The sequence below is a fragment of the Oncorhynchus mykiss genome, chromosome 2, assembly GCF_013265735.2.
Source record: "Oncorhynchus mykiss isolate Arlee chromosome 2, USDA_OmykA_1.1, whole genome shotgun sequence".
In the NCBI taxonomy this organism is placed as follows: Eukaryota; Metazoa; Chordata; class Actinopteri; order Salmoniformes; family Salmonidae; genus Oncorhynchus; species Oncorhynchus mykiss.
In genome coordinates, this window is record NC_048566.1 from 75,976,284 (window position 1) to 75,990,727 (window position 14,444).

Sequence of the window (14,444 nt, forward strand, 5' to 3'; positions counted from 1 at the left end):
CCTGTGACCTTCACAGATGAAAGCAGGTTCACACTGAGCACGTGACAGAGTCTGGAGATGCTGTGGAGAACGTTCTGCTGCCTGCAACATCCTCCAGCATGACCGGTTTGGCGGTGGGTCAGTCATGGTGTGGGGTGGCATTTCTTTGGGGGGCCGCGCAGCCCTCCATGTGCTCGCCAGAGGTAGCCTGACTGCCATTAGGTACCGAGATGAGATCCTCAGACCCCTTGTGAGACCATATTCTGGTGCGGTTGGCCCTGGGTTCCTCCTGGGTTCCTCCTAATGCAAGACAATGCTAGACCTCATGTGGCTGGAGTGTGTCAGCAGTTCCTGCAAGAGGAAGGCATTGATGCTATGGACTGGCCCACCCGTTCCCCAGACCTGAATCCAATTGAGCACATCTGGGACATCATGTCTCGCACCACAGACTGTCCAGGAGTTGGCGGATGCTTTAGTCCAGGTCTGGGAGGAGATCCCTCAGGAGACCATCCGCCACCTCATCAGGAGCATGCCCAGGCGTTGTAGGGAGGTCATACAGGCACGTGGAGGCCACACACACTACTGAGCCTCATTTTGACTTGTTTTAAGGACATTACATCAAAGTTGGATCAGCCTGTAGTGTGGTTATCCACTTTAATTTTGAGTGTGACTCCAAATCCAGACGTCCATGGGTTGATAAATTTGATTTCCATTGATCATTTTTGTGATTTTGTTGTCAGCACATTCAACTATGTAAAGAAAAACGTATTTAATAAGAATATTTCATTCATTCAGATCTAGGATGTGTTATTTTAGTGTTCCCTTTATTTTTTTGAGCAGTGTATATGAACTGTCGCAGGTCGGCCTTGGTTATATTTTAACACTCTTCTCTGTCTGCGTGTTGTTTGGTAGTTGATGGCATCTTGAGGAGGAGAAAGGCGGTCCCAGAGGAGAGGTTAGATGGCGAGGCTCCTCCAAATGTGGGAGGGGCTAGTAAGAAAGACCCCGCCCCTCCTGACTATGGAGACGACTATGACGATTACACTCAGAGACGACGACGTAAACTCTTCTCCCTGCCACAGGCCAACAGGGCACCTACACACACAAACATGTTTGATACTCTCACGTATAATAAGAGGAGGAAGAGGAGAGAAACAAATGCAGCAGCTGTAGTAAAGCAACAAGCTGTAGTCCAGACCAGAGCAACAGAACAGGATGGGTTGGGGATCCCCCCTGGTCCTGGGTCACATACATCACTACAGACTACACCAGCAGAACAGCTGAGACTAGCAGAAAGACCAGCAGACAGACCAGCAGAACAACTCAGACCTGTGAAGTCCAGAGCAGGGGAACAGAAACCAGGAGACAACGAAGTTATGGGACCAGTAGCCCGAAAACAAACCAGACGAAGAGAGAGACCAGCCGAACAGACCTCAGCCGGGTTAAAGATTTTACCTGCACCACAAAAACTAGACCAGAACCTGCCAGTAGAGGGAGACGGACCAGAAGTTCAGCTTCCCCAGCTGCAAGGGAGTCACCGGCGTGTTCAACAGCCTGGTCCGAGGGGTTGGGGTAGCGCAACACCCAATCCCCTGAAGCACCTCCCACCTCCCACTGTCTCTAATTGGTCCATCAGGGTCGGTCGAGGGCGGAGACTTGTTAACCGTACACTAGAGCTGTGGTCAGCGGTTACCAAACAGTCGACCACACGACTGCCTGAGGTTAAACCACCGCTAATTAAGTCGGACCACAAAGCAACTGTGACTAGGAAGAGAGTCCAGGTCCTAGAGACAGATGTCATCCTCCGAGCACAACCACAGATAAAGTCACGACCGCAACCTGACTATGACAACACACTCCACGGGGATCTGCCCCCTGGTGTGGTCAGAGGGATGGACCGTCTGGTTGAAGGGGTTGACAGAGGGGGAGGTGGTGAGAGAGAGGGGGAGGAGGTGGGTGTGAGTGAGTCTTTATGGGGTCTTGAGGGAGACTCTGAAGAGGTGGAGGGCTTGTCTTATGACTCCACCCCTCGACCAGTGTTTGACCCTGAGGTGAACTGGGCTCAGACATTCCAGGTGACCCCTTTAGACCTCCAAGCGATGCGCTCTGATTGGATAGACCTCCGCTGTAACGTGTCTGGTAACCTGCTGCTCCGCCCTAGAGACGCTCTGCCTGTCGTCAAGGCCTTCATGGACAAACTCAACCACAGACACCATGGGTCAGTGTGTGTGTGTGTGTGTGTGTGTGTGTGTGTGTGTACAGTACATGTGGAAGTGTGAGTGTGTGTTAAACCTGTCCTTCCCTCCCTCCCTAGGCGTTTCAGCCTGCTGCGTGTGCTGAACGTTGAGAGGAGAGTGGATGGAGCTCAAGGCAGCAGGTACTTCCTGGAGCTGGAGCTGAGGGATGTGAATGGCCAACACCTTCGCCTGTCACACTACATCTATACTCTGATTCGCCACAGACTATCTCGCCCCCGGGGACTCCCGCCGCTTCGCCCTGCCCCTGAGATGTTGCTTTGCAACCCTGTTGGTTTTCACTGGAACCCTACTGCTACTGTCCACTTCATCGTACCAGGTACGCACAAACACACACCCTACTGCTACTGTCCACTTCATCGTACCAGGTACGCACAAACACACACCCTACTGCTACTGTCCACTTCATCGTACCAGGTACGCACAAACACACACCCTACTGCTACTGTCCACTTCATCGTACCAGGTACGCACAAACACACACCCTACTGCTACTGTCCACTTCATCGTACCAGGTACGCACAAACACACACCCTACTGCTACTGTCCACTTCATCGTACCAGGTACGCACAAACACACACCCTACTGCTACTGTCCACTTCATCGTACCAGGTACGCACAAACACACACCCTACTGCTACTGTCCACTTCATCGTACCAGGTACGCACAAACACACACCCTACTGCTACTGTCCACTTCATCGTACCAGGTACGCACAAACACACACCCTACTGCTACTGTCCACTTCATCGTACCAGGTACGCACAAACACACACCCTACTGCTACTCTCCTGCTGTTGTAGGGCGATATATTGCTTTATTCTTGTGGGTGTCTATCTGTGTGTGTCAGTAAAGAACCAGGCCCGCTGGGTGCAGCAGCTGATAGTTGACATGGAGGGTCTGTACCAGACCACTGGAGACCCCAACTTCAACCTCATCATCACCGACTACAACAGCACTGACATGGACATAGAGGCAGCACTAAAGGCATCCACCCTGCACAGGTATGCAGTGTGTGGCATTTAATTGAGCAATAAATTATAAAAATTGTATGTAAACCATTTTCAATCATCTGAAAGCCTCCCGTAGACTACTTGTGCACATTCCTCCACTCTAAAATAATTCCAGCATTAATGTTGAGGTGTTGTCCACTGCTGTCTCGGTCTTGGACATTCATCTATGCCTTGATCAAATGTCTCATTTTTCTCGTCACAGATATGAAACCACACTGCATTTTGGAGCATATACCACCAATTTTCTAGTCCATTTGCTCATTTTTCATTTGGCTGAGATGCGGCAATAATAAATGATGGTGTAAAATCCTACCGTGTTGGCATCGTTGCTTAAATGATTGTGATAAGCGAATGATTGAACCGTGCGGCTTACTTTCACCCCTGATAACTTGCCTCTGTGTACCAGGTACCAATACTTGAAGCTGAGTGGGAACTTTGAGCGTTCCGCTGGTCTACAGGCCGGCATCGACCTCATCACTGTGAGTGAGACATGATCAGTGACATCATCACTGTGACAGACAGTGGGTGTGTCCTGTTTTGTGTTCCATACATCAACTGAGTTTCATGAAATGGGCATAAATATTCTCTTTTCCTCCCCAGAATGAGCACAGTATAGTGTTTCTGTGTGACCTCCACATCCACTTCCCCCCCTCCATCATCGACTCAGTCAGGAAACACTGTGTGGAGGGACACATGGCCTTCGCTCCTATCGTCATGAGACTGGACTGTGGGGCTACGCCTAGGGAGCCCAGAGGTACACACACACAAGCACGTGCACACACACAAGCATGTACACACACACACGTCTCACACGTCTCTGTGTGTGTTCCAGGTTACTGGGAGGTGAATGGGTTTGGTCTGCTGGGGATCTATAAGTCTGACTTGGATGCTGCAGGAGGCATGAACACACATGACTTCACTGACCGCTGGGGAGGAGAGGACTGGGAGCTGCTGGACAGGTGTGTGTTTGTCTATGGTTGTTTGGTGCATGTTTGTGTGTGTTCTGTTGCTCATGCCTGCTCTGTCAATCTCATCATTAATAGGAATTATGTTGCTCTCCCCTGCTCTGTGTCAGGATTCTGCAGTCGGGTCTGGAGGTGGAGCGTATCTACATGAGGAACTTCCTACATCACTACCACTCTAAACGTGGCATGTGGAACAGACGCACCCAACGCAGCGGCACGTAACCCACAACAACACAGCCAAAACGTTCAGTGATGCAGCCGTACCCACGACGACTCATCCGTGGGTGCAAGGAAACTGCCACACTTTAACGTCCCCATTCCTCGTATCAGCCATTTACAGCTGTCGATCAGTTAATGAGAGGGCAGGACGATGGGGATTCCTGACACCATTGGGTGATATCCCTGTCACTCAAAAGGTTTGAGGGTGTGGTGATGATGGAACACAACATAGTACTGATTGTCCTGGAAAAAGACACTACTGAAAACTAGAGCAGAGGTACTCAAATCTGAATATGTAGATCCGCAGTACTGCTGGTTGACCAGAGAGTCACTCGTCCAGTGTCCCAGGTCTGAATCACAGGTTGATGTTTATTGTCATGATTCTTGCCCTGGAGGCAGAACTGAGCTGTTTCTGCAAGATGGGCCAGCTGCCAAGTCAAAATTGTTTGGGTTAGCAGTGTGGTTCGGGTTGCAAAACAGATTTTATGACCACTGCTAAGCTGTTCCAGGGAAAGACTAATGACAATCAATAACAACCTGCGTCCGAATCAGTCCCCAGTCCCGAATCAGACCTCAACAACTGGAATTGAGAAAAGGTGGACAAAACACTACTGGGTACTCTATTTAAACATGATACTACTGGTTTACTCTATTTTAACAACACACTGCTGAGGATCCTGTTCTAAGGAGATACTGTTGTAGTAAAAATGTACACAGTGTGGATATTTTCCTTTGGCTAGACAAAGACAGATGTCTTTGGTAGAGTGAAGAGACTAATAAGAAAACTGGGAGCAGTGATGACCTGCTCTGGTCACTGGTACTGATGAACTAGTCTGGACAATCCTGGGCTGCCGAACCAAAGACAGAGACGATACACACCTACACACACACAATTTTAAATGTCATGGATCATACAGCATTTGTATGTACTCAGGGTTCAGCTTATTTATTGACAATGACAAAATGCAACAATGTTACTGTATCACTGTGATTTGTATTTTTTTTGGTTTAAAACATTGTTTTATTCATATAATTAATTAAGACGTGAAAAGGGGGATCACTTCTGATTCAGGCAAGTTTACTGTACTGGATGGGGATATTTCCTTTAATATGCGATGTGCATTATGAAGCCTTCTGTATTCATAAGTGCCTGCTCCATAGCTCTGCTACTGTAGAGCTCTACTACATATTACTGACTCTTGGATGTCACATTGTGCCTATTGCATGTATCCTTCGGGAGCGCTGTCTATGTCATTTTCTATGGATTATACTTAAGAGGATCCCGCACCAAACCCCTTGTGCAAGTTAACAATTTTTTTTAATGTTACTCCGTGCCTTCTCTACAGCTCCGGCGAAGCTGGGGGTTCAGTTGACACAAAACTAAACTTTTGAAATGTGGAAATACTACCTGAACTTGTCAGTTAAAACCCCCATGTAGTCTTTTACATTAGATTTATAAATCATCACTGTATGTCTAATAAATCACTGTTTATTTCATGAAAATAACTCCAAATATATTTTTATAATTTATTTCCATGAGCCTCCTTTTGCCATTGAAATGCTTTGTCTCATCATTTTGGACGTGTTGATACAAATGTTAATATATTTACATACACAGCCCTAATTTCCCGAATTGGATCGTCTAAACTCTAGTCGAGAACCTACTCCACTTACCCCTTCAAAGTAGGAGGATGCAATGCAAATTATCGATGGCTGGTCATTGGTCAGAATAATCAGATTGATGTCATGATCTGGGCCAAAAAAAACACCCACCTGAACAGGCTTGAAATTCCAGGCATTTTTTTTCAAACAGCTCTTACACAAAAAGGGCGTTATCAAAATGTTCACAATTTCAGTGTTATTTCGACCGCCGTGTGAAAATAAAAAAAATAAAACTGGAAATCCTGTTTTTGACGGCACTGCCGCTTTAAAAATGCTACATTTTGTGTTCCATTTCACAATGTGATTGGGAGTATCACAATACCTTGTCTATGTATCTGACCTTTTTGTTACTGAAGTCAGACTCATGGCAGCTGTTTCTACCTTCTGTCTCGTGTCTACACGCCCTTTCTGTTTTGCTGTACATTCCAGTCTTGGGAGCTCTAACGGTCTGCCATGCTGTAAAAACGATTTATTTTCAAACAAAAGAGTAGAGACTCAGGAAAATGAGCATCATACATTTGTAACAATAATTAAGATATTACTTAAAATATAAAAAATAAAACAAAAATTACAAAATTACAAAAATAAACACAATTAATTAAAAATGAAAAGCTGAAATGTCTTGAATCAATAGTTATTCAACTCTCTTTGTTATGGCAAGCCTAAATAAGTTCAGGAGTAAAAATTCACATGGTAAGTCGCATGGACTCACACTATGTGCAATAATAGTTTTCGATAATTTTTTTTTATGACTACCTCATTCGTTCAGTATGTTAAAGCAGCACAAGTAGCACAGAATCTCCTCATGAGACCCATGAGGTGGCGCACAAATTGGCCCATCGTCGTCTGGGTTAGGGGAGGGTTTGGCCGGCCGGGATGTCCTTGTCCCATCGTGCTTTATCGACTCCAGGTGTACGGTGTTTCCTCCGACACATTGGTGTGGCTGGCTTCTGGGTTAAGCGGGCATTGTGTCAAGAAGCAGTGTGGCTTGGCGGGGCCGTATGTCGGTGGACGCACGGCTCTCGACCGTCGCCTCTCAGCAATGGGGCAAGACTAACTACCAATTGGATACCACGAATTTGGGGAGAAAAAGGGCTAAAAATCAGTCTGAATCAGTACCAGAACCACGCAGGGCCCCTAAACAGGGGACTTTACATCAGAGCTTTTAACCTGTCCAAATGGTGACTGCATCTAGGGTATTGCACAAGGTTAAATTGAGTTCCTCAGTTAGGTGGTTAACTGATTTTTGTACTCTGATGTCCTTGGGCAGGCGGAGGGAGACTGGAAGGGCATCTAGGAATCTTTGGGTTGTCCGAGAATTTATAGCCTGACTTTTTATGATCCTTGGTTGGGGTCTGAGCAGATTATTTGCATATGTGTTTTTTCATAGTTTTGATGTCTTCACTATTCGTTATTCTACAAAGTAAAATGAGCAGGTGTGTCCATATTTTTTACTGGTACTGCATATTAATAGAAGTCTGGTAAAGCTGAGGATCTCCGGGACTGTTATGAACTTCATGCTCTGTGGTCTGATTTCAGGCCTGCCAAACCTGCAGGTGTTGGACCTCTCTAACCAGGTCCTACAGACTGCAGGGTTTTGGCATTTTGAGTGTGAACACAACCCTATATTCCCAGGGCTCAAAGAACTCATCCTGAGAAAAAACAGGTTTACGAAACTCCATGCTATCGCCAACCACACCCATCAGATTAAGTGTCTTGAGTTACTGGACTTGAGCCCCAATAGAATTGAGTTAAAGGAGAATCCTTCTTGGCCCTCTCATCTCAAACACCTGTCTTTGAGTGGAAACCATTTAGGTAAAGAAGTCTTAACTTATCACAGACAGGGATAGTCTCATTCACAATGTATTTCTGCTTCTGACGAACCTGAGCGGTCTCTCTCTTAGTTCAAACAAATTCACGAGACAGCCTCAACCTTTACTTACCATCCTTGGAAGAGCTACACCTGGACCACAGCAACATCAACTCCTTCCACCAAGAGTAATTTATAGGACCCTTTAACCTGCGACTGTGAGTTGTACTGGTTTATGACCAGTTTTGACAAAACGTCAGCTGCTGTTTTTCATCTGCCAAGCCATCTACTTTAGTTGTAGCAATAAATAGAGTTTACAGTTTGTGATCCTAATTTTTTTTATCCAACATGATGTTATATTACGTTTCTTTGAAGTTTGGTGGCACAAAATTGCAAAAAAACTATTCTGAGTGAGCAAGTATTTTTTTTAAATCTGTACATATACAGACATCGAACGAGTGAGCCAACACACACACACACCTGTGTTCCACCTCTGGTGGCCTCTGTTTTTGCATGCCTGAGGTGTTTCTGATTCTCAACCTTCGCCTGTCATTCCGAGGTCATTCAGTGATGTTATACTGAGGTCGCCTGTGACGTGTCTGAGGCGTTTGTCAGAGTGGAATGAATTCTTGGAAGGAACAGAGGCTAAGTATATCCTGGGTCAGAGGTTAACACTGTGCCTTTACACTGTCAGGATGTCTGAAGACAAGGTCATCCCATTCTACACACACTGATACATGCAGTCAGCTGCCTGCATGGTGGTATGCAGAGTACATTCATCACTGTCTAATTTATATTGAAATTGTCAATTCATAAAATAGAAAATGAAGCATCTAATTGTTTTGTTGACTCATGAGACGCCACAGGTGTAACCGTGTAATTCTACTATGTTCAGTATACAGTATACTATAATAGTGGTGCTACAGCATGTTGTGCAACTGGTTGTCAAACATTCATACATACAACCTTCGGTTTTTGAATTACAGTGATTTTTAATATGTTTTTGTGGTTATGTCATTTCCTTTGGCTATGTTACTACAGACAAGTCAGTATGTGTAGGCTAAGTCAACACAATTACTATTTACAAGTTTCTGACTTTTTACAAAGAACATTGGGCAGTTTTGTATATTCACATTCCTTAAACTTAACTTGATTTTTTTTTAAAGATACTACTTGAGAGAACATTGGTTAGACTAAATGCAGTAGTGATTTGATAGGCACTTTTGTAGCTACGCTATAACCTGCAGCAGGCAACATGAGCTCTACAGCAGTAATACCTTTGACACAGAGACTCAGAAGTGTGAAGTGTGGTGTCTTAAAGCCCTGGTTTAGGACCTGAGTTGTGCACCTTTAGTTCAGTCATGGACACAGGTTTTCCCAGTCCCTCTCACTATCTCCACTCTCTCTCTTCTCTCTCCAACATTTTTTTTTACTCCTCAGTGTCATGGAAGTCTGTGTCCCCACCACCATGTGGTGAGGAACCACCTTATTGGCCCCCGCCAGCATCAAACATCTTCTTCCTGCCCTCCATGCCAGACATGGCCTCCACGTTCTTCCTCCAGTCTCCCACTTCCAGGTTGCCCTCCTGCCGGGGGCAAACAAGACCACATCAGACCAGAAATAACCGCATCAAACCAGTCCTAGCTGGCCCGAATCAATTCATCAGGCTTATTGTTAGATCCCGGTTTTGCTGTCTGTATTCTGTCTGTCGTTTCATGTTTGCTCACCTTCTCCTGTTTGATGTCCTCTTTCTTAACAGACTTGAGGTTGGATCGGAGGTCCATATGTTCTTTGTGTTTGGTGCCCAGCAGTGCTCTCATCATCTCTTCTGCTGATACTCTGACCTTCCTCAGAGCTGGCTTCTTAAACTTACCCCCCATGTCCATCACCTTCAGCTTCAACTCGTGGATCTGCAGTGGGGGGAGGGATCAGATGACTGCTATTTGTTGTACATGGTCCCTGACATTAAACTAATAAAATGATGATCAATTAGATGATGGATGATTTGATGTTTGTTTAAATAAGTGTGAAGGTGTGTAGTACTGTAGGTGGTTACGTGGTTTCATACATCTTTGCCGTTCTTGTAGACTTTGGCCTCACAGTCATAGCGCTCCTCATCCACTTGGTCAATCCTGGTATGGAGCTGCTTACACAGTTTCTACAACACATACACACAGTATACATTTAGCCCTTATTTTGTACTTTTATTTTATTTTGTACTTTTACCCTTTTTTTCTCCCCAATTTCATGATATCCAATTGGTAGGTACAGTCTTGTCCCATCGCTGCAACTCCACTACGGACTTGGGAGACGCGCATGTCAAAAGCCATGTGACCTCTGATAAACGACCCTGCCAAGCCGCACTGCTTCTTGACACACTGCTCGCTTAACCCGGAAGCCAGCCGCACCAGCTGGCGACCAAAGTCAGCTTGCAGGCATCCGGCCCGCCACAAAGAGTTGCTAGAGTGTGATGGGACAAGAAAGTCCCGTCCGGCCAAACCCTCCCCTAACCCGGACGACACTGAGCCGATTGTACGCCACCTCATGGGTCTCCCAGTCACGGCCGGCTATGACACAGCCTAGGATCAAACCCGGGTCTGTAGTGACGCCTTAAGCACTGCGATGCAGCGCCTCAGTCCGCTGCGCCACTCGGGAGGTAGCCCTTATTTCTAATGGTAAAGTAACTCTGTAGTTCTTCATGCTCCTCCCAGATTTGCTGTAGTGTCTGTCACTCACCTGCAGCTCCTCCAAGGACAGGCCAGACACCTGCAGGGGCGGTAGCTGCTCCCCCAGGTAGCGAACCTTCTCCTCCTCTCTGGCTTGTTTCTCTGCCTCCAGCTCCTCTAATGCACGTGACAATAGGAGGATCTGGTGGGGGTAGACGAACGGAGGTTGGAGAGGTAGTGTGTGTGTCTTACTCTATCAGCTGTTTTGGGCAGCTTGACGGTGTGGAGGAGATGGTGCTTTTGTGTGCATGTGTTTGCGTCCATGCTTGTTACCTTCAGTGACACCTTGCGGGAGGATGAGATCTTGGACTTGGGCTGAAAATAAAACCAATAAATTCTATTTAAATAAGTGTTTAATAATTGAGGGTGTGACATTCTGTTCCAAGGTCCTAGATTTGGGCCACATCTGTGTAAAGCCAGTGTGGAAGTTTGCTTGTTTCAAAACAGTTGGAATATGTGGTATTGCTCCTTAAATAGATCTGCCTTTTTGGTTCCAGGTATAACTTTTTTTGGTTCAAGATAGAACTCTTTTGGGTTCCATGTAGAACCCTCTGGAAAGGGTTCTACCTGGAACCAAAAGGGGTTCTCCTATAGGGAAAGCCAAAGAACCCTTTCTGGTTCGAAATAGCACCTTTTTTCCCTAAGACTGTAATACTGTATATACAACCCTAACCCACATAACTCTACCCCACAAATCCCTACCCCAATAATCCCTACCCCACACAGACTTACCCAACACAGACTTACCCCACACGGGCCTACCTCACAAGTCCCTACCCCATGCATTTTTACCCCACACAGCCCTACCCCACACAACCCTACCCCACACATTCCTACAGTCCTACCCAGTGCTCGAGGTGGACTGAAATAGGTGCCAGTATTCATTTTGGGTGCCGGTACTCTTTATATTTAGGTTCCGGTACGCATTATATTTGAGCGCAATGGCCCTACCCCACACATTCCTACAGCCATACCCCACACAGGTCTATCCCAGAGCCATAAACATAGAGAGATTGGGGATGTCGGTTTCAACCAAAAAGCACATGAAGACACATTTACACAGCATTACATAATTCAGCAGCAGCCATTTTGCTTCTTCCTGGGCAATAGTGGCCTAGCAGTTCACATATTATTTTATTAAGTTAACTACACAAAGCTAGCTAACTGAACTGCAAAAATTATAATGCAAATACTTGTTAAGACTTGGATTAATATAATGTTCAGAGGCAGCAACATGGCATCCAGCTCTAAAATTAGCCAAAGTCTCTCTGACTGGCGTACCCCACTCAGTCCTACCCACACCTGTCATACCTTTCCCTGAAAATAAAACAAGAGAGGTAAAACAAGAGAGGAGCATTAACATTGATATTGATAACACCTGTAGATGTGTTGGGAGCGCTTTGTGTGTTGTGTTGGTAGCAGAGTTCCAGACACATTTCCATTGTAACAGATGGACAATTATTACATTAGATCTACCTTGGTGTGTTCGACCTTTGGAGCCATTGGCATGGGGGCATTCTGAGGACACACACACAGTCAGTACACATATCAAAACATTTCATTTTGATTTACTTCAAAAGAGTTCAAAGAAAAACTTACATCACTGCAATGGCCATTTAGAGTTGAAGGAGGGAGAGAGAGAAAGCCAGACAGACAGACAGACAGACATATGAATGCATGGACTTCACTCACTTCTGAACAAAGCATTCATTTCAATATGACAAATTAGCTATTTAGGATAAATAAACACTGCCTATGTAACAACATTCTAAAAAGTAGTACTTACTCATCAGCCATTGTTGAACCTTTGAGAGAGAGCAGTCTGTTTTGTATCAGAGACGTAGAGTCAGAGAGACATCCCTGAAAAACTACAGTTGAGGCATAAACCCCTCATGGTATGAGTATGATAAATGAACATTAACTAGCTACCATTCAGTGCAATACATTACCAAATCAATAATAAGACAGTTTGATTGATAATAATCACTAAATCCTCTACTGATGTTCCCTTACCTGATTTGCACTGTTAGGTGCTCTCTTTGTCGAAAGCTTTTGGACTGAAGGCTTTTGTGCAAGCATGTAGGCATCGGCTGGTATATATAGTACACACACACCAGACAATGGTATTGGCTGCCTGTGTGAAGCATGCCATCCCTCCTGTGACCCGGTGACACTGCTGTAAATCAATCAGTCCATCATGCGGGATCAACTGGAAATCTTGGACTGTTAACTCATGTTACAGATTCCCACAGCCTGACAAGATTATAACCCAAACAGCACACAAGACACAGCTCTATCACTGTATTCAGTTAAGTTACTGTAATGATCTGGTGTGATCGAGCTGTGCTGTTTGAGTGAGTGTATGTGTTTGAGAGAGAGGTACACTCTTTAAAAATTTAAAATAAAGGTTCCAAAGGGGTTTTTTGCCTAGGAGAACCCTTTTTTGGTTCTACATAGAACCCTCTGTGGAAAGGGTCCTACATTTTTATTTATTTAACTAGGCAAGTCAGTTTAGAACAAATTCCTATTTACAATGATGACCTACCAGGGAACAGTGGGTTAACTGTCTTGTTCAGGGGGAGAATGACAGATGTGTACCTTGTCAGCCAGGGGATTTGATCCAGCAACCTTTCGGTTACTGGCCCAACACTCTAACCACTACATGGAACTCAAAAGGGTTCTTCAAAGGGTTATCCTATGAGGACAGCTGAAGAACATTTCGAGGTTCCAGACAGCACCTTTTATTTGTGAATATAGGGAGAATTTCAATTGCATACTCCTCGCGTCCTCTCTCTTCTCTACTCGCCTCCATCTCAAAACCCATTGGATGAGAAAGCCAGAGGTCCCTTCCCTCTAACTAACTTTCTCCTCCAATGGGTTTTTGAGAAGGAGGCGAGGAGAGGGGACGCAAGGAGAGTGCAATTGAGATTCTCCCAAAGTCTACTGTTAGAGCCTGGGGTATGTTATGTTAAGTCAACAGCAGATGTTCCACTGTGTTCTATTTATTCAGTAACCTTTCTGCTGCTATCTCTGTCCTCAACACAATGCTGCGGCCCGTTCCTCCATCTGTCTCCCACCCAGCCGCTGCCTCACCATAGATCATTCACAGGTGACAGACTCACCACAGCCCTGTGCTATACCCAGCCTCAGTGTTCTCATAACCCTGTACACTAACCTAACCCAGCCTTCTCGCATAGCGCTGTATCCCAGCCCAAACTAACCCAGTTACACCCCAGCCCCAACTCCCAAGCTCCAGCCCCCTCCTCAGCCCCAGTCTAGCCCTGCCCAATCTCCAGTGATTAGACTAACAGCTTGTCTTGCATGTGTCTGTGCTCAGAAATCATAATTAATGACTACTCTGACACCACCATAATGTGGCCAACCCATTGATTTATGCTTTTTATGGCATCCACAGTGTTTACTGTTTAGAGTCACAAATAAAGGCGTTCTCCACGAAGGGCATGCAATGGCAGTTGGGTCTGCAACAGGAGGGCCAGTTGAAGCAGAGGGGTGTTAACCCCTACACCATTCGGCAGTACCACTCATTCCTGACTAGCCAGACTCAGCAGGTTAACGTTAATGCAACCCTCTCTGAGTCTAGAGACATTAGCACAGGGTTGTGTGAGGTTGCCCATCTTATTCACACTGTACACAAATGAATGAACCAGCAGTCATCCTGATAATTACATTGTATAGTTTTCAGATGATACCACCATTCTTGGTCTATTGTATTAGGCTGATACTACTGTGTACAGGTCAGAGATTCAAAGGTTTGTCAAGTGGTGTGATGAGCACAATTTCATCCTTCATGTA

The 14,444-nt window shown here is 45.5% G+C and overlaps 2 protein-coding genes across 11 annotated transcripts in view; one reads left to right on the forward strand and one right to left on the reverse strand.

The window, feature by feature from the left end:
- Positions 1 to 6,323, forward strand: part of LOC110496319 (beta-1,4-N-acetylgalactosaminyltransferase 3) — a 42,838-nt gene extending 36,515 nt beyond the window's left edge. For 2 of the 3 annotated variants that reach the window (XM_036955696.1, XM_036955700.1), the window contains 7 exons: positions 892 to 2,197; positions 2,294 to 2,553; positions 3,087 to 3,240; positions 3,656 to 3,728; positions 3,850 to 4,003; positions 4,082 to 4,208; positions 4,325 to 6,323. In XM_036955696.1, the coding sequence (XP_036811591.1) occupies positions 892 to 2,197; positions 2,294 to 2,553; positions 3,087 to 3,240; positions 3,656 to 3,728; positions 3,850 to 4,003; positions 4,082 to 4,208; positions 4,325 to 4,436 (2,186 nt within the window). In that variant the 3' untranslated portion in view covers positions 4,437 to 6,323. The remainder of the gene's footprint in view (positions 1 to 891; positions 2,198 to 2,293; positions 2,554 to 3,086; positions 3,241 to 3,655; positions 3,729 to 3,849; positions 4,004 to 4,081; positions 4,209 to 4,324) is intronic. The other variant, XM_036955699.1, reaches the window with a different exon arrangement.
- A 2,549-nt stretch (positions 6,324 to 8,872) lies between these two features.
- Positions 8,873 to 12,774, reverse strand: tnni1c (troponin I, skeletal, slow c). Of its 8 annotated transcripts, none has more exons than XM_021572195.2 (10): positions 12,645 to 12,774; positions 12,418 to 12,499; positions 12,231 to 12,234; positions 12,108 to 12,149; positions 11,943 to 11,948; positions 10,905 to 10,946; positions 10,642 to 10,773; positions 9,974 to 10,063; positions 9,633 to 9,815; positions 9,328 to 9,490 (listed from the first exon to the last, which is right to left on the reverse strand). In XM_021572195.2, exons 2-10 carry the CDS (start codon positions 12,426 to 12,428, stop codon positions 9,392 to 9,394), a joined length of 609 nt encoding a protein of 202 aa, XP_021427870.1. In that variant the 5' UTR covers positions 12,429 to 12,499; positions 12,645 to 12,774; the 3' UTR covers positions 9,328 to 9,391. The 8 variants fall into 8 exon arrangements, with proteins under 8 accessions (XP_021427889.1, XP_021427843.1, XP_021427897.1 ...); XM_021572159.2 differs by having other exon boundaries at positions 12,418 to 12,453; positions 12,645 to 12,745; XM_021572204.2 differs by having other exon boundaries at positions 12,418 to 12,436; positions 12,645 to 12,735.
- Between the last annotated feature and the right edge of the window lie 1,670 nt (positions 12,775 to 14,444).

What these genes read in the sequence shown, in the direction of transcription:
- tnni1c (XM_021572159.2), bottom strand. Translation starts at nt 12,718, where the DNA reads ATGCCTACATGCTTGCACAAAAGCCTTCAGTCCAAAAGCTTTCGACAA. An exon ending in TGTCCTTGGAGGAGCTGCAG is followed by an intron (nt 10,064 to 10,641) that starts GTGAGTGACAGA and finishes TATGTGTTGTAG; the next exon opens with AAACTGTGTAAGCAGCTCCA. An exon ending in AGGACATCAAACAGGAGAAG is followed by an intron (nt 9,491 to 9,632) that starts GTGAGCAAACAT and finishes TGCCCCCGGCAG; the next exon opens with GAGGGCAACCTGGAAGTGGG.